Here is a 26,144-nt window from a genome sequence, read left to right on the forward strand (position 1 = left end):
TTTGCAAGAAGGGAAATCTTGGTTCCTCCTGACTTTTACTTCTCTTCTGCCCTGGAACACAAACTTGGTCATAGGCATAAATGCAGCCTTATGAGGAGTGGGTATTATTTCACATGCTTATTGGTCTCTGATGGACACATGAGTCTTTATCTGCCTTTAGCTTCTTGACCTTAGCTTCTATTTATACCGATGATACTCATCCTTTCAAACAGAGGGTAACCCAATAGCAGCTCCATTTTCATGCACTGCTGAAATATAAAAATCCTGAGGACATCATAATTGCCTTTTATCTATTATAAATGCCTTCTTTTTCTTTGGCATTAAAATAATTTCCAATGTAGAGCGCTTCCTCCTGCCTTTTCTAGAGCTGTACTAAATGTTTCTTTTTTTGTTTTGTTTTTGCCAATAGGGCTGTTTCTTATATGCCCTCACATTTGTTCTAATTATAAATTAGCACACATGGTGACATGTACGACTTTCCTAGGCTGAATTCCAAAAAGCAATGACAAGCAAAGAAAGGAGAGCTTCACAGTAAGCTGAATTTAGTCTAGGGTATTGCAAATTGCCTTGGCTGCTGCTTTTTTTTAATCCAAAGTTTTATTTCTAGCTGCACAGGTCATTAACGAGGTTCCTCCTTTTAATTAGCTTTAGTGCGAGTAATGTGTTCCAGTCATCTCTGTTCTGTACCTCTCTCACCCCTAGTGCCTTGCACATAGTATGCATGAGTGTTGAACTGGATTAAGTTGCATTTAGTCAAATGAGAGGTGCTACCTAACAGCATTTCAAAGGGAGTCAAAGAAATAAACTGCGTTTTATCGTATAGACCTGCTAGTGTCCTTGTTATAGCTGACCCGTTAGCTAATCGGTGTTCTGTCTTCTCTGTCTAAAATCAATAAAGACAAAAAATAAAGAAATAAAAGTCCATGAGTCCCCACGGATACTCAAAAACAGAACAGAAGAGAGCAAGGTGGAGAAGGGAGGCGCTGTTACAGGTCGGCGGGCAGGTGCAGCGGGAGGGGTGAGGACTCGTGCGTCCCTCTCACAAGCTCCCTTGGCCTTGCCCTTGCCCTCCGGCCCTTCCACTTCTAAGTGAACAACTCCCGGAGGGACAGCCCAGGGATCTGTCCCAGGGGCACACGGGGCACAACATCGGGGGGCGGGGGGGAGGAGAGCGGGAGCTGCGAGCGCTCCAGCTGTGCTGCGGCGCCTGCGGCTGGGCGTGGCCGCGCGCGCGCCCGCTGTGCGGCCGGCGGGGCGCGCGCAGCTGCGGGCGGGGGCGCGCGTCTCCCGGAAGCGCGTCTCCCGGAAGACGCGGGGGCGGGGCAGCGGAGCGGGGCAGCGGGGCGCTGTCGGCCGGGCGGCGGCTGCGCTCTCCGTGGCCCCGGCAGCCGCAGGCGCCGCGGGAGGATGGCCTCGCTCGGGCCGGCCGATCCGGGCGAGCAGGGCCCGGGGTCCGAGGCGGAGGCGGGCGCCTCGGGGCCGCCACCGCCGCCGTCCCCTCTGGGGCCCCTGCTCCCCCTGCAGCGGGAGCCGCTGTACAACTGGCAGGCGACCAAGGCGTCGCTGAAGGAGCGCTTCGCCTTCCTCTTCAACTCGGAGCTGCTGAGCGACGTGCGCTTCGTGCTGGGCAAGGGCCGCGCCGCCGCCGCCGCCGCCGGGGGCCCGCAGCGCATCCCCGCGCACCGCTTCGTGCTGGCGGCCGGCAGCGCCGTCTTCGACGCCATGTTCAACGGCGGCATGGCCACCACGTCCGCCGAGATCGAGCTGCCCGACGTGGAGCCCGCCGCCTTCCTGGCGCTGCTGAGGTGAGCGGCCCGCGGCCTTGGGGCGACCTTGGCCGGGGCGGCCGGCGCGGCCCTGCGTGGAAAGGCGGCCGCAGCTCGCGGCCCGACAGCGGGCGGCCCCGGCCCGTTCGCCCAGCGCAGCGTTTCGGCTGCAGGGAGGGCGCCCGTTGCCCGTCTCCTCGGACCAGGACCACGTAGCTATTTTTTTTTTCTTTGCAAAGAGACTCCGACCCTTTCCCCCCTTAACGCTGAGTGTGCGCCGCCAGCACCCAGCAGAGCGGACGCCGCCGTCCGCCAGGGCGGCTCCGCCGGCCTCGCGTTTCTGCAGACGGGGTCGCGTTGGCCCGAGAGCAGATCGGTTTTGCGTTTCGGTGGTTTGGGGTTCCTAGACTGACCTCTGATTAAGTTTACTTAATGGAAGGGAGCTCCTAGTGTTGCATCATCATTATTATTATTATTATTTTAATTGACAGCAGCCCAGGGAGGGAGGTATAGGGATCCCCACCCCCCATTTTAAAACACAATTTTACAAAAGGGACTGAAGCCCAGAAGAGGCAAGGAAACTGGCTCAAGGTTGCACATCCAAGACCACGTGAATTGCCTTGTAACAGGCTGGTTTTAGGTACCTGCGCGGAATGTGGTGTTGGGAAAGTCGCCGAGTCTGGGGTGGTACCCAGGCAAAGGCAGGTAGGTCAGCGGAACAGAAGGATGGCCTGGACCGCAGCTTAATCGGGAAGATCGGTGGGAAACTGAATGCAAACGGCACACAAGTGGGGAAGGAAAACGAACGTCCCCTTAATAAATGGATAAAGGACAGGGTCAGTGACTTAGGGAAAGAAGAACTACAACTAGTTAACAAAGAATGTTTAACCTCATTAGTAATCAAAGAAGTGCAAATTAGAAGTAAAGTACTTTGCCTCTTAAAGCCCAATTTTAATTTTATTATTATTTTCTAATCCTCACCCGAGGATATTTTTCCATTTATCTTAAGACAGAGTGGGAGGGAGGGAAGGAGAGAGGGAGGGAGAGAAAGAGGGGGAGAGAGAAAGAGAAATCAACAGGAGAGAGACACTTCAACTGGTTGCCTCCAGTAGAAACCCAGACTCTTTGGTCTGTAGACCAACGCTCTAACCGCCCAGCCAACTTCCAGGGCAATAATTTTATTATTATTATTTTTTAAATTATTTTTCACTTACAGTTGACATTCAGTATTATTTTATATTAGTTTCAGGAGTACAGTGTAGTGGTTAGACAATTATATAACATATGAAGTGATCCCAGTATAAGCCTAGTACTCACCTGTCATCATACACAGTTATTACAATATTATTGACTATATTCTGTATACTGTACTTTACATCCCTGTGACTATTTTGTAACTGCCGGTTTGTACTTTTTAATCCCTTCAACCTTTATCACTTAACCCCCTAATAAACCCCCTCCTTTTAAAAATATAATATTGGAAGAGCCCTCTCTGACAAATGTGGTGGTAAAAGTTGGGCACTATAAATCCCCCCCCACACACACGTAGGAAGTATTCAAGTGCTGAAAAAAATGTTCTGTACAGAAATATTTACAGTGGGATTATTTATAGTAGTGAGGAAGTAGTCAGTGGGAACCAGTGCAGCTACTAAGTGTGATACTTATGAAGACTAGGTAATAACATTAATGTGGAAAGTATGTATAATAGATAGCATTTGAAATTGTGCCCACTATGATTTAACTGAGAAGAAAAGGAGCAAACATACCTAGAGATAGGGAGAGAAGGCAACATATCAGTTTGTTAACCAAAGTTGTGTTGGAGTGGTAAGAAGTGATATTACCTTATTTTTTTCTTCTTGACGGGAGGAGGATCAGTGATAGCTTGTTTTGATTTTTCTGGACTAGAAATATTTTTCAGAGATGAATTGGTCCACCTGCATTGTAATCTCCTGGAGTGCTTGTTAAATTTGTAGATATCTTTCTTCCTTCTTAGAATATGTTTGGAGGTGGGACCTTGAGAGCATTTTTAATATTCTTCCTAAATACTGATCTAAATATATCGGGTAGTTTTTTCATTTAAAAAATACTGAGATTGCTAAGATAAGAATGTAGAGGGGAAAATGTTTATTCCATATTTTCACTGAAGCTTTCAATTAGTCCTTTCCCATCCATAGAAAATAAGTATGAATTAATTTTAGAGTCCTTGAAATGTTCTTATTCCGTCATTGTCCTATTCTGACGATGACATGCGGACTGATTTTTAAACTCAGGTACTGGCTGGCTGTGAAACAGACGCTGTGCATACCTATGACTGGGGCAGAATGATGTCTCATGGTTCGTTCTTGCTGAGGTGGAAAAGCAGGTTAGATTGGGCATACTTTTATTATGTTTACAGTTTGAATTAGTTAATGTTAAAGGCTTTTGAACTTGAGCTTGAAGCACTTTTAAAACACTGCTCATTTTGATCTGTCTGACCTTTCAGTGATGTTCTTTACTCGTTCATTTGAAAAAGACTGTGTGCCTCCCTGTGCCAGTCACTGTTGTAGATGTTGGATGCAGCAATGAACAAGAAAAAGTTCTGCCCATGTGGAGTTTATAATCTACTAAAGAGAAAGAAAGACAAATATTAAGTACTAATAAGTGTTTTGAAGAAAAAATGACCAAGTGACGAAGGAAGGAGCTTTACAAGCAAAGAAAAGCATGTTTAAGGCCCTAACTTTCTCCTGTTGGAGGAGCTGCAAGAGTAAAGCAGTGTAACTTGAGCAGAGTGAACAAAAGGGAAAGCGTGGAAGATGAGGTAAAAAGATAGGCTGGACAGGATCATGCAGGACTGTAGAGCCTGTGGAGACTTTGAGTTTCATCTGGTGTGTGGTGAGAAGCCTTGAGAGGAAGTGATATGATCCGATTTACATTTTTAGAAACTCATTTTTGCAGTTGTTTGGAGATTAAATTAGACTGTAGAGGGTGTGAAATGGGCAGCAGGGAGTTGAATTAAGAGGCGTTTGCAGTACGAGCAAGAGATGATGGTGGGCTCCAGCAGAGTGGTAGAGAGGGACGTGATGAAAAGTCATCAAATTCTGTATCTATTTTGAAGGTAGAACCAAGAAGCTTTCTAAGACATTGAGGAGGGATCTTAGAGTAGACAGAAATATGAACCTGAAGCTTAGGAAGAGCTTCCTCCTGAACATAAATTTGAAAGGTAAGAGTGAATGGTATTGCAACCATGAGAACAAATGAGCTGACCTAGGGAGGGACTGTGCACTGTGAGAGAAGAGGCCTGGGACGCGCCCTGGCTCCCCAGCCTGTAGAGTTGGAGCAGAGGAGAGGGAGCATGAAAGGAGAATGGGGGACAGCCGGAAGCAGAACTAGAAGTTCAAGAAAGGGTTCCAATAGAGAAGGGGCTGGCAATGACGTTACATGCTGCTGAGAATTGGGTAAAATGAAGACATTGAATTGGTTATTGGTTTTGACAAAATGGAGGCTATTGATAACCCTGGCAAGAGTGATGGCAGCAAACTGAGTAGAGTGGATTGGGGAGAAATAGGAGATGAGAAACTATTAACATCTGGATAAATAATCTTCTCAAGGAGTTTTGTTGTAGACGAACAGGAAAGTGGGGTGGTGGCTGGAAGGAGACCGCGGGTAACTATTCTTCAGGATCTTGTCTTCACGGTCTTCTTCCGTTTCCCCCAGTGGCATCTCAGACTCCCTTGCTCTGTGCCAGACTTCTGCTCAGCTCCAGAACCAACGGGATATTCACAGACATCTAGTACTCATGCAGATGAACATGTCAATAATGAAAAGATCTGACATTTAATGACTGCTTGCTGTGTGCCACTTACTCTTCCTAAGCACCTTATGTGAACTCACTCAAATTTCAGAACAGTCTTTGAGACAACTGCACTTCTTATTATACCCTATGTTAGTCATATCGTGCCGCAATAACTCTATAAAGCACTCTAAAACGCAGGAACTTAGAAAAATGATCATATAGTCTTGCTCAGTGGGTCAGTTGGGGATTGATCGAGTGGGGTTGGACCCAAATTGTAGTTTGGTTCCAGTCTGGTCCACCTGTTTCTTATCCGTTTTGGACCAATTATGAAGGTTCTACCTCCTCCTCTTGTTTTTTTTTTTGTTTGTTTGTTTGTTTTTCATTGCTGCAACCACTGTCTTTAGATTTAGCACTCTCCATTCTTCACTCTGTTAACAAAGTTCTCTCGCTAAAATCCAAGTGTTACCATATGATTCCCCTGAATCTTTTAATAACTTAGTTTTGCCCATGGGATGCAGTTTAAACACTTTGGCAAGTACACAAGACCTTATGATTTGATCTCTGTTTCTTCCCCTTCTTTTCCATCTATTCACTGCCCCAGCTGTAACTACCAGCAGCCTTTTTCTTATTTTAACGCCAGCCTTCTAAGGCCTCCTTATCTTTGTACTTCTCAGTCTGTCTGGAAGAGCTCCACACTTAATTGCTACACTTCAGATCCACTTCAGGCTTTGCCTCTTCTATAAAAACCATTTAATTCCACCCGTAGACGGAATGATGCAGTGCCTCATCTAATCTCATACCAAGTTTGTACCTATTGCTGTAGAACAAACCACTCCAACGCTCAGCAGAGTGGTTTTATTGTGTCACAGTTGTGTGGGTTGCCTGAGGTCAGCTGGAAGGCATCTCCTTCCGTCTTTCATGTAGTCCAATCTGGTAGCAGTTGGGGCTGGAGTCATCTGGAGATTTGACTGACTGGCTGAGCATTTTTTCCTCCCTGCGTGGCTTCTGCAACTGATCTTTTCAGCTGGGTAGAAAAGATTTGACTTCTTGAGTAGCAGCTCATGGCTTCTGAGAGCACAAAGGGGAGCTACCACGCATCCTCAGAGTTTAGGCCCCAGGCTGGCATAGTGTCCCTTCTGCCGCATTCTGCTGGTTAAAGGGAGTCTCACAGGACCAGCCAAAGGCAATGTGACAAGAGCAGTTTGAATGGGTTAGAGGGATGTCTCATATAGAATAGTTTAAAAACACAGTTCTAGGTGGAAACAAACAAACAAACAAAATAAATAAAAACACAGTTCTCTCTTATTCATGGAATGTTCTTCACCCTCCTTTCATCTTTAGCTTTTCCAGGCCTCCCTTTCAGGGCCCCCAGTTATAGGTGCTTATAGAACACTGTACTTAACTTTGGGGAACTTCTTGCCTTAAGTTTCAGTGTACTCAAATACAAAAGCAGATGGTAATAAAGACACTATACTTATACTCTATATTTTATAACTTCAGTAATTTTTTCTTGAAAAAAATTTAAGGCAGATTTCAAAGTTTCTTCCTGCCTTGCTCTTAAAACAAAACTTCATAGGGGAGAATTAGGATGCTGGTATTTAGAGATTTCAGGGTATTGGCATTAAAGAAGAGTCCCCAAACCTAAAGGCTTATTCCCCTCTTAATGCAAGGTGCCAGTCAACAATCCTCCCACCTACACAGAGCTCCCAGCTAACCTTTCCAATTTGGGGATGGTTTTGGCTGGAAAATGACCTAGTTATACAACAACCAAGAAAACATACCAACTACCAGAATACTGGAGATAAATCATTTGACATATAAGGAAAATAATAACATGAATGACAGAGACCAAGAAGAGCTGATTCTCAGGAAAATAGGTAATTCAGGGAACAGGCAATTCTAGGAACTTTTAAAACTTGGTTGAGCCCTGGCCAGTTTGGCTCAGCAGTTGAGCATTGACCTGTGGACCAGAGAGTCCCGGGTTCAGTTCCCACTAGGGGCACGTACCACCAAAAAAAAAAAAAAAAAAGGTTGATATCATCCTGAAGACCTGAAAACATTTTTGCATCCATAAAACTGATATATGATGAAGGGGGGGAAAAAGGACCGATCAAGAAAGAATCAAGAATTCTTAGAAATGTAAAGGTGATTGCTGGGGATAAAAACAGAAGGGCTAGAAGAGGAAAAGAATGGAGATAAAAAATGAGGCGGTATAAAAATAAATAGCCAACATTTGCTGAGGCCAAGTCTTTGTCAGGCACTATCCAGAACACTGTATTTTAATTTATATTAGTCCCTACCAGAGCATTATGAAGTAGATACTCTTATTCTCCTTCAGAGAGGAACACAATGATAACCACTTGTTTAAAGCCACATAGCAAGTGATGACAGTTTCAACCCCAAGCCGTCTCTTCCTGCACCCAAACAGTGAAAACAGCCTCTCCTGGTTGGCCTGGTGGTCAGGCGCACAGAAATTGTATGTTAGGTCGTCAGCTCTGTTTCCTCAGCCTTTGTTCCCCATCAGTAAAATGCAAGTAACAACACCTGCCTTCCTTGTGCAAGAATCAAATGAATTGGCATGTCAGGTGATAGACACTCAACACATGTTCGTTTTCTCTCTTCCTTTTATTCATCCTCCCACCCCTGACTGTGAGTGTACCTTAGCTGGCTTTTAATTCCCTGTCCTTATCACAGAGTGTGGCACATGACGTTAGGTGAGTGTTATGGTGGTGACACGGATGGCTGACTTGAGTCTCTAACAGGAGGTTTTGGAAACTGTAACCCTGAAAAACAGCAAACTTCACTTTTAAACTTGAGATGTAGGGGAGCATGAGAGTGAGCGGCCTCTACTTGAGGCGGTTAAAGGATAGGGTTATTAGACAAATGCCAGCATTTGGTTAGGGGGAAAGTTAAGGGATGTAACAGGCAAGGGTTTCATCTTGGGTGGTGATTCTGGCTGTAGGAATAAAAGAAGAAATTGAAAGGTGGGGGCTGGGGGTGGGGACATGAAATAGAACGTAACTTTCCTCATGTCTTCACTGTAATAGACTGCTCTGAAAGAAGTTAGTGGGTTCTTCCAAACTTATTTTATGACTGAGTCCTGGGAGTATAAGTGTGATGAGTGTTCTAAGTCTTCAGTATCGCTACAGTGAAATACTTGTGCCTGATGCCATCTCCTCCAGCACCCTCGGCTGTTCCGAGCACAGCTGGGAACTGGACGGTACGCACAGGGCTCCCTGAGGAGCCACAAAGGGGGCTCAGATATCCTTCCACAAGAACCACCAGCCTTCACTTAGAACCTTCTGCTTGATCTACAGTTGTATGGAGCTGATTTACCTGGTGACCTACCTGAGACCGGCAAGCGGGGAGGAAAGCAGGATTGACCGGATAGGGTTTTGAGAGGACTTGGATCTAAATGCCCCAAAGCACATATCAACATGGGCTCATTAAGATGTTATTAAATTGTTTTATTCCTCCAAAGCCTCAGGACTCTAGTCTTGGTCATACATAGTGCTACTTCTGGGATAAGAATGAAAGGTTAAAAGATGCCCAGAATAAGAAAACACTACAGTCTGGAAACACATGAATGTTTTGACATTTAGAGATGTGGACATCCTTTGATGAAGGAGAGATAAGTGAACCACTGTTGTTCAAAGCTGCTATGGGGCTAAAAGACCTCTGAACATTTGGCTTGGAGATATGGGTCTGTCTCGGGACCTTGGGGAGACCACCTACCTCTCAGGATTGGGTAAAATAAAGTGAGATGATGTGTGTGCAAGTGACCTCTCGCTCTGTAAAGTCTGATGCACGTTTCCAGTTTTCTCATTGTCTTTTAAAACTATTCCTCTTGCCCTGGCTGGTTTGGCTCAGTGGTTAGAGCATCAGCCCACGGTCCAGAGAGACCCGGGTTCAGTTCCCGCTAAGGATGCGTACCTCGGTTGCGGTTTGTCCCCGGCCCTGGTTGGGGTTGTTTGGGTGGCAGCCACTCCATGTGTCTCTCTCTCTCTTCCTCTCCCTCCCTCCCACTCTGTCTGAACAAAAATGGAAAAATATCCTTGGGTGAGGATAAAAAAAACCCAAAAAACTATTCCTCAGAGCCCAGCCAGTGTGGCTTAGTGGTTGAGCGCCGATCCATGCACCAAGAGGTCACTAGTTCAATTCCCAGTCAGGGCACATGCCCAGGTTGTGGGCCAATCCCCAGTGAGGGGCATGCGGGAGGCGGCCAATCGATGTTCTCTCTCATCAGTGTTTCTATCTCTCTCTCCCGTTTCTTTCTTCTCTCTCTAAAATCAATAAAGAAAAAATATTTTTAAATTAAAAAAAATTATTCCTCAGAGGTTTAATGATGATAGGTTACTTATGTAAAACATTACTGACCATCTCTGCAATTTCCAATTGCTTTCCAGATTTCTGTATTCAGATGAAGTTCAAATTGGCCCAGAAACAGTTATGACCACTCTTTATACTGCTAAGAAATATGCAGTCCCAGCCTTGGAAGCACACTGTGTGGAATTTCTCACCAAGCATCTTAGGGCAGATAATGCCTTTATGTTACTTACTCAGGTAAGTCAATGTACCTAAGGTATGTACCATTGTAGCTTGAAAAATATTTAATGTTTCCTGGTGAATTAGTTCTAAGTAAATGTAATTTTTAAGTAAGTGTAATTATTCTCATACTACTATTCAGGGAAATATATCAGATGGATATGATTTTAGAATAGGGAAGCAATTAGTTAATACACTATCACATAGGTAAAGAAACAGAAGCCTTATAATGAGTAGGGTGCTATGACTCAAAGTTATGTAGCTGTTTAGTACTGGAGTTGGGATTTTTATTTTTGGAGGGAAGGAGAGAGGGAAACATCACTGTGAGAGAGACACATTGATTAGTGCCTCCTGCATGATGCCCACTGGGGCCAGGGATTGAACCTGCAACCCAGATATGTGCTCTTGACCCTTTGGTCCATGGGCTGACGCTCCAGCTGCTGAGCCAAACCAGCCAGGAGGAGTCTGTATTTCTTTTTTTTAATTCTTACCTGAGGACATTTTTCCATTTTTTGTTTAGACAGAGAGCGAGGGAGAGAGAGAGAGAAACATCGATGTGAAAGGGATGCATTGAGTGGCTGCCACCCGCACAACCCAACCAGGGCCGGGGACAAACTGCAACCGACGTACATGCCCTTAGCAGGAACTGAACCCGGGTCTCTCTGAACTGCAGGCCGACACTCTAACTGCTGAGCCAAACCGGCCAGGGTGGAGTCTGCATTTCTAACAGGCTTCCAGATAGTGCTAGTGTTCTGGACCACACTTTGAGTAGCAAGGGTTAACAGAGATCACTGTGGGACAAAAAAAGGAACTTTGCAGAGACTTGTTGGTCTGAGAGCCCAGTATTACTCCAAGTTTTTCTTTGGTGGGGTCATGTAAATTATCCAGCAAACTGTCCTGTGAACTTCTTGTTCCTGCCAAGTGAGTCATTTGAACTGAGCCCGTTCATTTACTGGGGAAGACCCAGCTTTACTCTAACACAAAGAGCCAGTATACTGTGCCAGCATGGTTTGCACAGGGAAAAACACTTCTCATGAAGTGATACAGTCATAGTGACATTTTATCAGAGGTAATACCAGACTCTAAGTAGCACAATAGAGTCCATGGGAAACTTGATATAGCTTGTATAATTTGAGTCACAGAAGTATTGCTTCTCTGAATAAAGGAATTTTTACAAAAAAATGTTTTTTTTTAGTAGACGATGAATTTTTACATGAACATTAGCTAAAAATGTACTTAAATATAGTTGAGCTGGCCATTTAGAATATTTGCTCATATTAGAATTTTAATTGTTAAAAATGTACTATTTTTCATATTTTAAAAATATGTGAACTGTGTTCCTAGACAGGAGCCTATGCTGGAAGGAAAAGTATTATTAAAAACTTGTTGGGTCAGTTGACAAAACTGAACATAGATAGTAGATAAAAATATTGTATTGTTATTTACCAAAGTTAACACTAATAAGAGACTATCCTTATTATTAGGAAATACACACTGAAGTATTTAAAGGTAAGGGTTATGATGTATGTAATTTATTCTCAAATGGTTCAGGCTCCCCCCAATATGTATGCATATATATAAAAAATATACATAGCCTATTTTCTAATGCATTACTTATTTTGATCATTAATGAATCCTCTGGGTTACATAAGGCAGACAATATCATTCCACTTACTACATACATATATACATCATTTATTTTATTGTATAGATTTTTTAATTTATATTTAGGGCTTAAATTTATTTATTTATTTTATTTTATTTTATTTTATTTTTATCCTCACCCGAGGACATTTTTCCATTTTTTGTTCAGGTAGAGTGGGAGGGAGAGAGAGGAACAGAGAGAGAGAGAAACATCGATGTGAAAGGAACACATTGAGTGGCTGCCATCCACACAACCGACCAGGGCCGGGGACAAACTGCAACCGAGGTACGTGCCCTTAGCGGGAACCGAACCCGGGTCTCTCAGGACCGCAGGCCGACGCTCCAACCGCTGAGTCAAACCGGCCAGGGCAGGGCTTAAATTTATTAAAAATTTGACAACACAGATTAATATAAATGAACTTGGTATATAATCTAAGAACATTTACAAACATTTGAATATTCTATAATTTTAAGAAATGTACTGATTTAAACATGTTGATATGTATATAAATATAATTCTGAATCATATTAGCTATATATTTAAAATTTAAGCCATGTTTAATGTATTCATCCCCCCCCATAAAACACAAATAACTTTTTAGTTTAGGAATGTTTATCATTTGTTCAGTAGCATCTGAGTTAGCGAATCCTTTGAAAATGAATTTTACTTTAAAATTAAATGAAAACTCATCAGCCACACAAAATAATGGTGTCATTTATGGTGTGGTTAATCAGTCGGCAGTATTCTCAGCAGGTTTCTTCACCATCCAGCAGGAACACCTCCGAGCGTGTGGTGTTTGTCCATGCTGTTACATTAAACAGCTGACACCAGGCGAGAATGAAAGACTGGCACACTTATTATCACGTCTCCTTTTTCATGTTACAGTTTTTTAAAATCTCATTTGAGCTTAGATTCCACTCCCCATACCCCCAGCTTTTTAACTTAAAAAAAAAAACTATAATATGCTTCCTGATAAAGCACATATAAGCTTGACTTCTGACTTCTTTAATAATTTTTTTCATTATTGAATTTAGAGAGAGTAGAAGGGAGAGGGAGATAGAAAAACATCAAAAAGAGAGAACATCGATTGGCTGCCTCCTGCCTGCCCCCCACTGAGGATCGGGCCCACAACCTGGGCTTGTCCTCTGACCGGGAATTGAGCCGGTGACCTTTTGATGCATGGGTCAACACTCAACCAGTGAGCCACACCAGCCGGGTGACTTCCGACTTCTTAAAGCCTAGATTAGCTTTGCTGGAATCATAACAGTCTGTACTGTTTTGCTCGGTATATATTGTGTCTTCTTTGCTAATTAGTAAGTTTGTGGATTTCATCCATATTGTTGTGAGAGGTTATAGCTTTTCATTCTCACTGTTGTATAATTTTCCATCATGAAACATGCATTTATTTGCTCTTCTGTCGTTAGGTCTAGTTTTTTTTATTAGGTTCCCAGAACTTCCATGCTCTAAAATTCTTGTATTTATTCTCCCCCCACCAATCAAAAAAAAAATCTGATCTGTTTGTACCAGTATGCTTGACAGTTGATATTACTGTTTAGTGAAAAGATCTTAAGACGTGGCTTTACATAATGGCTTTTCAACATAACTAGCTTGATATTAAGCAAATCAGAACACCTCTATGAGACTCTGTGTCCTCATCTGGAAAATGGGATAGTAATGTCTTCCTTACCTAAAAAAGGGTGTTCATTAAGGATTAAAATAAGTAATGCATAAGAATGTAGGCAGTGTATATATAGGCATGTGAAAATACAGATAACGGGACAGGGTGGTGATGTGAATTTATTATCTCAGCAGGATGCTTGTACTTTTAGCTTTTCATTTCTGGTTGTGGAATGAAAAGTTTTAAGAATATATAGATGTTACAACTATATTTTAAGTAGGTGTTTTTACATAATTAGCAGTTATAACTGACTACAGTATTAACTTTGAATATACACAGCCTAAAGATAAAATAACTATGGAAACAAAGTAATTGTCTTTTTATGTGTAGGCTCGACTATTTGATGAACCTCAGCTGGCTAGTCTTTGTCTAGATACAATAGACAAAAGTACAATGGATGCAATAAGTGCAGAAGGGTTTACTGATATTGATATAGGTAAGTTCACTATGAATTAAAATTTTACCTTTAAGTACAGTATAATGCCTTACTAGTCAGCCTTGATGGGTGAACTCCTTTCATTTAGTGTTTTTTTTTCCAGATGATCTAAGTCTACCCCTTTAAGAGTTTTGCTTTTTTTATTTTGGTGAGATATTCCTAAAAGTCTTAACTACCTCATTGCCTTTTAAAAGATGTCAAATCAAATAAATATTCATTTACTGCTCACATATGCACAGCATTATACTAGGGCCCGGTAAAAAAAAGAAAAGAAATAGAACGGTAAGATACACTTTTTTTTTATCTTCACCCGAGGACATTTTTTGATATTTTGTTCAGATAGAGTGGGAGGGAGGGAGAGAGAGAGAGAGAAATATCGACGTGAAAGGGACACACCGAGTGGCTGCCACCCACACAACCCAACCAGGGCCGGGGACAAACTGCAACCGAGATACATGCCCTTAGCAGGAACTGAACCCGGGTCTCTCTGGACTGCAGGCCGACGTTCTAACCACTGAGCCAAACCGGCCAGGGCTAAGATACACTTTTTCTTAAGGAAGCTAACATTTTGTTGGAGAATCAAGGAACAAATATGTGAAAGTTAAGATTTAAGACATTAATAGAAGAGATGGCATATGACAAAATGTGATTTTTGCCTTTTCTGGATTAGATATATAGAATATAATTATTATGCAAATTCAGAACATGAAGAGGTTACCTCAGGTTGGGTAGTGTTAGGAAAATCTTGCCAGAGGAGGTTCTGATAATGACTCTGGATAAGGAAGAAGGGAGGGCATGAGAGGCAAGTGGAACCACTTGAAGAAGCGTGTGGAGAGGAAGGTAAAGGCAAGGTGGCGTATGTTAAAGACTGGGTTCTACTATGAATGTATAGAAGGTTGCGGAATAGAATTTTTTAAAAAGTGAAGTATAGAGTCTAAAGTTTTAATTATCTAACCTATTTTTATTGAGATTTGAAAAGTTAATATAAGTAAGTTGGTTGGTATTGTTTTGTTAAAGAGCAAGATATTCCTAATTTATTTTTGTATTTTTTGCCTGTAGACACACTCTGTGCAGTTCTAGAAAGAGACACACTTAGTATTAGAGAAAGTCGGCTCTTTGGAGCAATTGTACGATGGGCGGAAGCAGAATGTCAAAGACAACAATTGCCCGTGACTTTTGGAAACAAGCAGAAAGTTCTAGGAAAAGCACTGTCCTTGATCCGGTTCCCACTGATGACCATTGAGGAGTTTGCCGCGGGTAAGGCTACAACTTGCCCAAAATCCATTTGAAAATATTTAAATGGTCAGTCAGCCAGTCTCCCTGTGTGAGAGAGGAAAAGAAGCTGTTATTAATTGAGGACTGGTCACTTTTCTAGTTACATGATATATGTAAGTGCATTTGTGTGTATTATTTTACGTAATTCTCCTAACAGCCCTTTAAGATAATATTGTAGGTTATATCATATATTAAAAATTTTACATATATATTTACATATATTGCAGTTGTTCATTTTTAATTTAGTTTTGCAATCTCTTATTTAAATTGTTTTTAACCAGCCTTGGGGAGGGATTTACTGGCCTCTTTTATGAGGAGCAGCTTTTATTCCGGGATAAATTCAAGCTGTTTGGAATTTTTCTGTCCTCAGAAACAGTGAATGGGGCAACTGTAAGATTTACGATATACCGCTTCCGGCTCTTCCGATTTTAGCTCCTGCTCTCTGCTGATTTCTAAACCCCAGAGCGAAAGCAGTATCCTATTTCCACCTCTAAATCTATTGCACTGTTCAGATTATAACCTTAGACAGGTAGGTATTCGGTGGGGAATAGAGAAGAGACAACAGCTCTGGCATTTTTCCACCATAGGGAATGACTCCTTTCTGGTGAACAAAAGTCTGTGGTACTCAAAGTACGTGAGTGACTGGAATAATCCAGGCTTTCATCTAAGCTTTGATTTATTAATGGTTTTAACACATTTTATTAGGTTAACCTCAAATGGATTTAGAAAAACATGATTAAATATATGCTAAAATTATCCTTGCTAAGATTTGTCTATCTCATTGTTGCTTTACATCTTCCAGCTCTGAAATCCCCTGTGGAGTATTACAGAGTTAGGAATTGAGGTTTATATTCCTATTTCTGCAGGTCCTGCTCAGTCTGGAATTTTATCAGATCGCGAGGTGGTCAACCTCTTCCTTCACTTCACGGTCAACCCTAAGCCCCGAGTGGACTACGTGGACCGGCCGCGGTGCTGCCTGCGCGGAAAGGAGTGCTGCGTCAACAGGTTCCCGCAGGTGGAGAGCCGGTGGGGGTACAGCGGCACCAGCGACCGGATCAGGTGTCTGTCGCCTGCTGTGGGCCTGGTGGAGGGCTGGGTAGCTTTACCCTCGTGCTGTGGGAGACAGCTCGCCAGCATGTCGTTTTATACTTTGTTTAACACGTTTCTCACTTAATACAAGAACCAGAAAGTCAGTGAGGCATACTGATCTCCTCCCTGAATTATGAGGAAACAAGTAAAGTAAGAAGGGACTGAGCTGGGCCTTCTGTTAGGAATTTTGTTTGGATTGCCACTGGGCTGAGCTGAGGTCGAGACCTGAATCAATCAAACATCGTTTTTACAGCTTAGAGCCACAATTTATTTCATACATTTAATCTTTCTCTGTTTAGTGTGAGTTTTTTCTTTACACAGACACTACATGGAAAAAGTCTCAGCATTTATAAAAGCTTTGAAAGGGGAAAAAAGTCTTAAAAGATGCATGTATAATCTGGTTAGGATTTTGTCTTTCTTTAGGTTAAATGTCAAAATAGAATAAGTACCAGTTTTCATAAAACATGCCTTTTAGATTTTCACTTATTTAATAGCACTTTTATATAAAACTGGAAACTTACAACAAGTTTGTCTAAAATGGGACTCTGAGAAGGAGAGGACCCTCATAAATATTGGAATAAGATGGAAATTAAAAATGCATTGTGGATTGTTTAGTGATCATTCACAATGAGAATACTATATCTGAAAACATATATAAAGGACAAAGTGGACAAAGTGTCACAAAAAGAAAGTCATAATTAACTACTTTTACAAAATAGAGTAGAAATTAAACATTCAACCCAAGTAGATAGAAAATGAATAGCAAAAACAAACAAAACCCACAAAAAGGGAAATATAGAAATTAATGAATTGAAAATAATAGAATTGATAAATCCATAAGCTGGTTCCTTAAAAAGACCGATAAAATAAATAAACTTCTGGCAAAAGTAGTGAAGAAAACAAACTTACATTTGGAAATAATGGGAATTTAATCAGATATTGAGAAGATTTTTATTTTAATTCTGGGTTTACTCTGTGCTAATAAATTGAACGTCTTGATGGAATGGATCATTTTATAGGCAAATATAAATTATCAAAATTGACTGAAGAAGAAAGGCTGAATAGACCCATTACCATGGAAGGAATTAAAAGTTATCAAAGAACTGTCCCTTCACAAGGTGGTTTTTACAGGTGAGTTTTATCAAAACTTCAAGGAACAGAATTTCCTTGAGCATTAAAAGAAGAAAATGCTTATTAGTTAATTATTGAAAGAACTATAATCCTTACACAGGAATTTGACAAGACAAAAAATTTATACATTCTCACTTTTATAAAGAAGAAATTCTATGTAAAATATTAGTATATTGTCTCTAGCAGTATCTTGGAACAATAATACTGTATGAGCAAATAGAGTTTATTTGTAGATTGAAAGAATGGCTCAATATTAGGAAATATATTTAATTCATGACAGTAGCAAATCAAAGAAGAGAAACAATTTGATTATTTCACTAGTTGTCAAAAAGACTTGATAAAATTTCACTTTCGTTCCCATGTAAGCAATTAATAGACTGGGTCTCAGAACACTGCTTTAAGATGAGAGACTATTGAAACCTCAAGAAAGATACCTGCTGACTTGCTGTCTCCAGCAGTGTTCAAGGCTCGTAGTTACAAACAGGTATTTCACACAGGAATTCTGACACGACACTGGCACGTTGATTGGGACTCTGTTTTGGGAGACTGTCCTGAGCATTGCGGTCAATCTGGAGTCCCTGCCTCCTGCAGTAGTGCCCCAACCCTTTGTAAAAACAGAAGTGTCCTTGTGGCTTTTGAGAACAACTTCAGCATCAATAAAAATGTATTAGGATTAACAAAAGAATAGTGACCACTTACAAATTATATATGCAGAAACCAATGATGTTTCTATATATCATCAAAATCCAGTTACAGAGGTGGATGGTGGTGATGGTTCACAACAATGTGAATGTACTTAATACCACCGAAACCTACACTTAAAATGGTTAAGATTGTACATTTTGTTATATATTTTGCCACAATAAAAAATGTTTAAATTTTCAGTTACAGTATTGAATATAAACAGATTCCACTTATAATAGTAACCAAGAACATAAAGTAGCAGGATTAAATCCTGTAAGAAATGTACAGTATAATACCTTGATGAAGAACTGGAGAACTTAGACTAGAATCAGTGTCTTTCCAAACTGAGCAATGTATGTTACGCAGTTCCTTTTGTAAGTCATGTTTTTGTTGGGGAGCAGTAGCTTGAAAAAATTATTCTAATGGTTATCTCAAAGACTAAATAGTTCTTTTCTAAAGAGTGGTATGGACCAGCTCTACCTATTGTAAAGCTGTGATATGTCTGTGTTGTATGGAAGATACTACAGAGTTCAAAAACTAACCTAACAAATGAGCATTTAGAATGTGAGGGAAAGATTAACCACTGGGAAAGTGAAGTTAGATCCTCACTGATTCCATCTACTGATAATTGTATAAATTAAAAATTTAACATTAAATTTAACATTTAACATTAACATTTTCCTGCTAAAGCCATGAAAATACTCGGACATGGGACTGTTTATTATGAGGAGATAGGCCTCTTTAAATCGGGCATAGATCATAATTTGACTACAAAAAATTCAAAATTTGTATGTCCAAAACCACTATAAAGTTAAATGACAAACAGGAAAGCTTTTTGTAATGGATATTACTGACAAAGCATAAATAACTATCTAACATAGTCTTTCAGAGAAAATTGGGGAAAGAACATGAGTATTTCATTAAAGAGAAAATCCAGTAGACAGTAATCATATGAGCAAATGTATTAACTCATTAATAATCAAAGGAGTATAAATAGAATTTGTTAAACATCAGTTTCTCAGTGGCAAAAAGAAATGAAAATAATTGTGGTTGTTGAGAGTAAAATGGAAATGATTTTCATTTCTTGTGTATGTAGAGTGTTATAATCAATCTGATCATGTTTAGCCAAAGCCTTAAGAATATAGCCCTGCCCGGTTTGGCTCAGCGGTTAGAGTGTTGGCCCGCGGACCGGAAGCCCAGGTTCGGTTCCTGCTAAGGGCACGTACTTCGCTTGCAGTTTGTCCGCGGCCCTGGTTGTGTCTCTCTCACGTCGATGTTTCTCTCTCTCTCTCTCTGTCTGTCTCTTCCTCTCTCTCTCTCTCTCTCCCTCAAGATAAATGCAAAAAAAAAGAATATGCCTTTCATTTTTCTCAGCAATTCTACTTCCAGGAATTTATTCTCAGGAAATAATTAAGGCTCTGCAAAATGATTTAGTTGTAAGATTGTTCATCATGGTATTGTTATATAATAACAAAACCTGTAGATACCTAGATTATCTAGTAAGCAGGGGTTATTTAAATATAATGAATTGGTACTAATCTTTTACCTTTTTATATGAAAAAGAAGATATAAAACATATACTGACATGATTTTGAAAATAATACAGATATGTTGATAGAAAAAAGTCTATTTTCCTATTAAAAAACAGAATGAAAAGGAAATGTACCGAAGGGTAAATGGGGGTTCTCTCTGGGTGGTGGATTCCGAGATCCTTTAAATCTTTCCTCTTGTTTGTTTAACTGCATTTTCTTTTCTTTTTTTTTAAGAGACTATATATATATATATTTTATAATAAGAAAAAATATACAAATAATACATTAAGAATTGTTCAAAGTAGTCCTCATGCTGTCCTGGGAGTTTAACAAAGTAGTAAGAACGTGGGCTTTTGACCCAAGGAGACCTGGAATTGTGTCCCCACTCTGCCACAGGTTTCCATCAAGGCAAGTTGATTTCTCTAAACCTCAGCTTCTTCAACTATAAAAACTGGATGATAAAAATACTACTGGCCCTGACCAGTTTGGCTCAGCGGTTAGAGTGTCGGCCTGCGGTCCAGAGAGACCCAGGTTCGGTTCCCGCTAAGGGCACGTACTTCGGTTGCAGTTTGTCCCCGGCCCTGGTTGGATCATGCCAATGGCGGCCGCTCGATGTGTCCCTTTCACATCTATGTTTCTCTCTCTTTCCCTCCTGCTCTATCTGAATAAAAAATGGAGAAATGTCCTCAGGTGAAGATAAAAATAATAATAATAATAATAATACTGGCCCAGCTGTTGTGACTCAGTGGTTGAGCGTTGACCCATGTACCAAGAGGTCACCAGTTCAATTCCCTGTCAGGGCACATGCCCAAGTTGTGGACCAAATCCCCAGTTGGGGGGTAGCGGGAGGTGGCCCATCATTCTCATTGATGTTTCCGTCTCTCCCTCTCCCTTCCCCTCTCTCTAAAAATCAGTGAAGAAAAAAAAATTTTTAAGTAATAATAAAACTGTGTTACTTAGATTATAGAGCTGTTATGATGTGATTAAAGGAAGTAATTCATGTGAAGAACTGAAGCTCAGTGCTGGGCACAGGAAGTGTTCTAAAGTGGTGGTTTTAACTTTTATGACCAAACTAGACCTGCTGATTGTTCTAGTGTGAAATCTCATTCTGCTTTATCTCTTAATTAGGTCCTGCCCCAGCCCTCCATCACCAGTATATGTTACAGCAGCCTGCTTCCGCCACAGCTCTTACCACAATTTATAATGGCCATTCCTTTGTTTATTATCAGTGTCCTCCATTAGGCTAGCAGTGCAGTAGGGGTAGAGACTGCCTTGTTGCCCATCATTTCCCCAGTGCCAGGTCCTCAGTCTGACAGGCTCTCAGTAAGTATTTACCGAACTAATGGATTGTTATAGTTTGGGATGCTGCCCTTCAGGCCTGGTGGCTGACACATCTGTTCATGAAGGAGATGTACAAACATATTTGGACAAAAATCATCATTATGATAAGAGTGGGTATTTAGGTTAAATAAATTCCTTTGACTCAAAAAAGTATAGTACAGAAAATAGGTTGTACTTCAGTTCCCATTAAGTTAAAATTTTGTTGCCCTGGCCGGTTTGGCTCAGTGGTGAGAGTGACGGCCGAGGACCAAAGAGTTGCGGGTTCATTTCCAGTTAAGGGCACGTACCTTGGTTACACTTTGTCCCTGGCCCTGGTCAGGGTCATGTGGGAGGCAACCAGTCGATGTGTCTCTCTCACATCAATGTTTTCTGCTCTCTCCCTCCCTCCCACTCTATCTGAAGATAAATAGAAAAATGGCCTTGGGTGAGAATTAAAAAAAAATTTAGAGTTTTGTTTCTTTTGGTAAGCAGATGATATTTCCAAGGATGTCTAATTTGTGATAGTTTTCCTTCTTATGAGCAAAATTAGAAGTTCTGGGTAACGCTTTAAAAAAGTTTATAAGCCTTGAGAATATGTTATTTTATATTTGATTCATTCTCTCAGGTTCACAGTTAATAGAAGAATTTCTATAGTCGGATTTGGTTTATATGGATCTATTCATGGTCCCACGGATTATCAAGTGAATATACAGGTAAACTGTTTTTCCCTACTGTATATCATCTTGAAATATAACAAACCTGTAATTTTACCATAAGATATTATTTTGACGAAATCTAAATTTCAGTATAATTATCAAAGGACGCAGAAAGCCTCTTAGTAGTATTTTAAGCCTGGAGAGTTCTGTGTTACAATTGATCAAAAAAAAATCTAGTTTCAGAAAATGGAGTCCTGGGTCCTTCACAGCAGCGTGAACATACAAGGAGCTCTCTTTCCTCCAGGAAGCCCCTCCATTGGTCCCTCCTGCTGTGGACTGACTGTCTTAAAACACCCCCTGCTTTTCTCATGGGACTTGGAACTCCACAGCCTAAAACTGTCTCATTCCCTCCTGATTTCCACGTATGTGGATATTAAAAATGTGAAAGTAGCCCTGGCCAGGTGGCTGAGTTGGTTGGAGCATCGTCCCATACACCAAAAGGTTGCGGGTTTGATTCCTGGTTAGGGCACATACCTAGGTTGCTCCAATCAACTGAGCCACCTGGCCAGGGCAATTTTCACATTTTGGTGGTTAGAGATAAGTAGAGAAAAAGTACAACACAGAGATATATAGTAGTCTATTTGCCATTTCTAAGGGTTTTATATTCTTTTCTATGAAACTTTTAGTTGGTTTAACTTAAATGTAATTTATTTATTTATTTTTAATTACAGATCATTGAATATGAAAAAAAACAAACCCTGGGACAAAACGATACTGGATTTAGTTGTGACGGGAGTGCTAGCACATTCAGGGTAATGTTCAAAGAACCCATAGAGATCCTGCCCAATGTGTGCTACACAGCATGCGCAACTCTCAAAGTAAGTGCTCTGGGGTGTTCCAGATGGTGAACCACGGGGCCCGTGTTTCCCCCGCATGCCACAGAGAGTGTTTTCAGCAGCAGCTGAGAGAGTTGGTGATAGTCACGTCTTTTCGGAAGAGGGAAAGATAGGCTGGGGAAGAAGTGCCTGTCAGCACAGCTCTGCTCTGCAAGAAGCGGTTCTTCGTAAGAAGTCGCTTTTTGAGTAGGAGATTGTGTGTTTGACAGAGAATAAATAAACTATTTTAAAAGTTTTTGATAGTGAGAAACATCAGTTTGTTGTTCCAGTTACTTATCCATTCACTGATTGCTGCTTGTATGTGCCCTGACTGGGGATCAAACCTATAACCTTGGTGTACAGGACAACGCTCTAACCAACTGAGCTCCCTGGCCAAGCATAACTATTTTCTTAAAATCATTTCACTATTTCTAATAGCTGTGCTCTCTATTCAGTAATTTTAATAATTAATTATCTTTGTATCAAAAATATTTTTATAAAATGATTTGGCATAAAATTTTATACAGGAGCTATAAGGCAACATAGTAAGTGATCATTAATTTAATTAAACCACCACCTTAAATTGAATGTTTATTAAAGGGAAATGACTAATGAACCTTTTGTTCTCATTTAGGGTCCCGATTCTCACTATGGCACAAAAGGATTGAAGAAAATAGTGCATGAAACACCTGCTAGCAAGACTGTTTTTTTCTTTTTTAGTTCTCCTGGCAATAATAATGGCACTTCAATAGAAGACGGACAAATACCAGAAATAATATTTTATACATAATTTAGCATTATAATACATCTTGGCTAAATAATACCATGCAGTCTAGTCTCAAAGGCATAAAAAAAACTGGCCAAAAAAAAAAATTGTTATGAATATTTATAATTTTAAGATAAGAAACATTTTAGTTTCTTAGAGGAAATAGATAAATGTTTATTTCAATCTCTATATAATTTAAACGCAGATTTCCCATTTTCTTATAATCTTCCTGGAAAAGAAAACTGGGTTTGTTTAAAAAAACACTACTTCAGCAAACTGGGTTTGTATAAAAAAACACACTACTTCAGCAAACTGGGTTTGTTTAAAAAAACATTATTTCAGCTTTATCTTGTATAATTTCATAGATCAACTTACTCATGATCTTGCAACAGTTTTATAATTGAAAGATTTTTGGTTTATATAGCTGGTTTGTTTTATTTGAATTATTTTGAAGGTTAGATGAGGTGAGCATATATAGGCTTAACTACTTGAAGGTTACATGAGATGACATGGGTCAGCATTCTTATAGAATTCCTATTAAATAACTAATTTTAGGCAATTAAGAAAACTGACCTTGTATTTGGAGTTTTGAAATATCTGGTTGTTAGCATTTGGAAAATTGCTAGAAATAGGCCTAATAAATGCCCAAGAAAATTTTTAATGCTTTTACAGAAAAAGATTATTTTGTAATAGTATACTAACGTGTTACATAATACAGCTTTAAACTGCAAATGGAGTTTGTACAAATTCACAATAATGTAATATAGCAAAGGACCTAAGGTAAAGTTTAAGACGAGTTTCTTCACCTGTGTGTGTGGGGGATGCCGCTGAGAGTCCCCAAGGCTGAGACGAGGATGGCGGTGATGGTGGTGACTGGGTAGACATACCTAAGTCAAACATTGGGGTGATAAACTTACACAGCAAGAGACGGAATAAAAGCTAACATTTCTAACAACTACTTTGAAACTTTAAAGCTATCCAGCAGTATCACTCCTGCTGAAGTGACACTATACTTTGTCACCTACACGATTCTATCCAAGAAGTAAAACGTGTTTAATATTCATAACCACACAGATGTCACAGGTACAGCTGATTTAGGAAGGGATAGAATGTATATGTGGCAGAATGATATTTATACACTTTTTTATAACACAAAATTTTTATATAAATTTCATTTTTCTTTATAAAGCGATTATCTTATAAAACTTACGCTAATTAAGTTTAAGGTATATCAGTTGTGGAAGATGATTAAAAAATCACAAGTATCAACTTAAATATAATTTTTTCTAAATAGTAATGAGGATATAAAATTTGTTCATTTAAAGTAGTATTTCATTGTACATTTTTAAGAAGGCAGTGAGGTAGCTTGTGGCAGAGGTCCCTTGAAATTGCTGAAGAAAAGGGAAATTTGTCTATCCCTGGTACTATGACCTTCTGGATCTAAACCTCAGTTAACTGGAATGTCTGTGGATGTGTGGTTCTGGTTAACCAGCAGACACTCTGTACTAACCATTAGGGAAAATACTTCTGCCTTAAGAAGGACGGTATGCTAGAGATAAGTTAATGTTTTCTGATGCTTGAGGTATTTCAAATGCTTCCAGTATGTCGCACTGAACAGTGATTGTAACTGAAGGTAGCTAGAGGAAACACAAGAAACGGAACTGTTTACTGATATAGGCCATCCCTGGACTTTTTAAAAAATAAATATTATCCATTTATTTTTGTCATTTGTCTTTTTCTTCTAAAAGTTCAGTGTAACATGCCATTTTGGCACAAGGGTTCTAGTTACTTGAGGTTTAATTTCTTTTTAATTTGCAGAAGTAATGCAACACAAGATGAGAATGCCTTGCTGCTTCCGTAAAGTTGGTCACAGGAACTGTAGCAAAACATCTGTCATCTGTTCCTTTTTTTTTTTTTTTTTTGTGGTACATGCTCCTAGTGCAAACCAAACCCGGGACTCTCTGGTCCGCAGGCCGACGCTCAACCGTTGAGCCAAACTAGCCAGGGCTGTCATCTGTTTCTTTCTTTTTTTTTTTTGTTCAGATAGAGTGTGGGAGGGAGAGAGAGAGAGAGAGAAACATCGACGTGAAAGGGACACGTCGAGTGGTTGCCACCCACACGACCCAACCAGGGCCGGGGACAAACTGCAACCGAGGTACATGCCCTTAGCGGGAACCGAACCCGGGTCTCTCAGGACCGCAGGCCGACGCTCTAACCGCTGAGCCAAACCGGCCAGGGCTGTCATCTGTTTCTTGATCAGGTTTTTGTGGTCTCAGGTCTTTCTCCCCTGTTGTAATCTCAGGAGGTAGGAAAATGAAGACTGTTTGTTATTTACTCTGTTGCAGTGTGATGACCACCTCACTGTTGTTTAGTATGAATAACAGCTATTGGAGTGATTACTGTGTACCAGACTTTACACTCAGTACGTACACACATTCTCATTTATTTCTCACGACATCACTATGAGGTGAGTACTGTTTAATACTCACTTCACAGGCAAAGAAATTCATGTTTAAAAGGTTATTAAGTGGTGGGAGTCAGAATTTAAACCCAGGACTGTCTCCCAAGTTAGAGTAGGGAAAATATTTTTCTGGGTTCCAAAGTAACATGTCACCATTTTCTCCAACTTCACAATAGGACCTGGCTAACCTGTATTTACTGTAGAATAGAGGTATTTTCTATCTTTTAAAAAGCATGATTATCCTAGTTATCTACTTCACCACAAATTGAGATTATTTATTTGCATTATCAAAGGATCCATTGTTTTAGGTCTACATAAGTAGTATCTATAGTTTTAAAGAACAAATTTACCTGGGAATAGGCAAGCTTGAGGACTTTAGAGAGAGCCAGGTCTTCAAGTGCCATGTGTGGCATGCAGTATGTCCAAAGTACACAGTCCCACTTCCCTTTCTAGTCCCATCTCCTTCAAACTGCTTTGTTCTGCTCCCCTGTTCTAGTTTCCCAGATTTAAACC

General features: G+C 40.4%; 1 protein-coding gene across 1 annotated transcript; it reads left to right on the plus strand.

The window, feature by feature from the left end:
• Positions 1-1,301: 1,301 nt before the first annotated feature.
• On the plus strand, positions 1,302-24,376 carry BTBD1 (BTB domain containing 1). Its single transcript, XM_036277972.1, has 8 exons — positions 1,302-1,805; positions 9,945-10,101; positions 13,737-13,842; positions 14,902-15,099; positions 15,984-16,176; positions 21,499-21,586; positions 22,261-22,407; positions 23,039-24,376. Exons 1-8 carry the CDS (start codon positions 1,408-1,410, stop codon positions 23,192-23,194), a joined length of 1,443 nt encoding a protein of 480 aa, XP_036133865.1. The 5' UTR covers positions 1,302-1,407; the 3' UTR covers positions 23,195-24,376.
• The last annotated feature ends 1,768 nt before the right edge of the window (positions 24,377-26,144 follow it).

Source organism: Molossus molossus, unplaced genomic scaffold, assembly GCF_014108415.1.
Source record: "Molossus molossus isolate mMolMol1 unplaced genomic scaffold, mMolMol1.p scaffold_m16_p_24, whole genome shotgun sequence".
Lineage (NCBI taxonomy): Eukaryota > Metazoa > Chordata > Mammalia > Chiroptera > Molossidae > Molossus > Molossus molossus.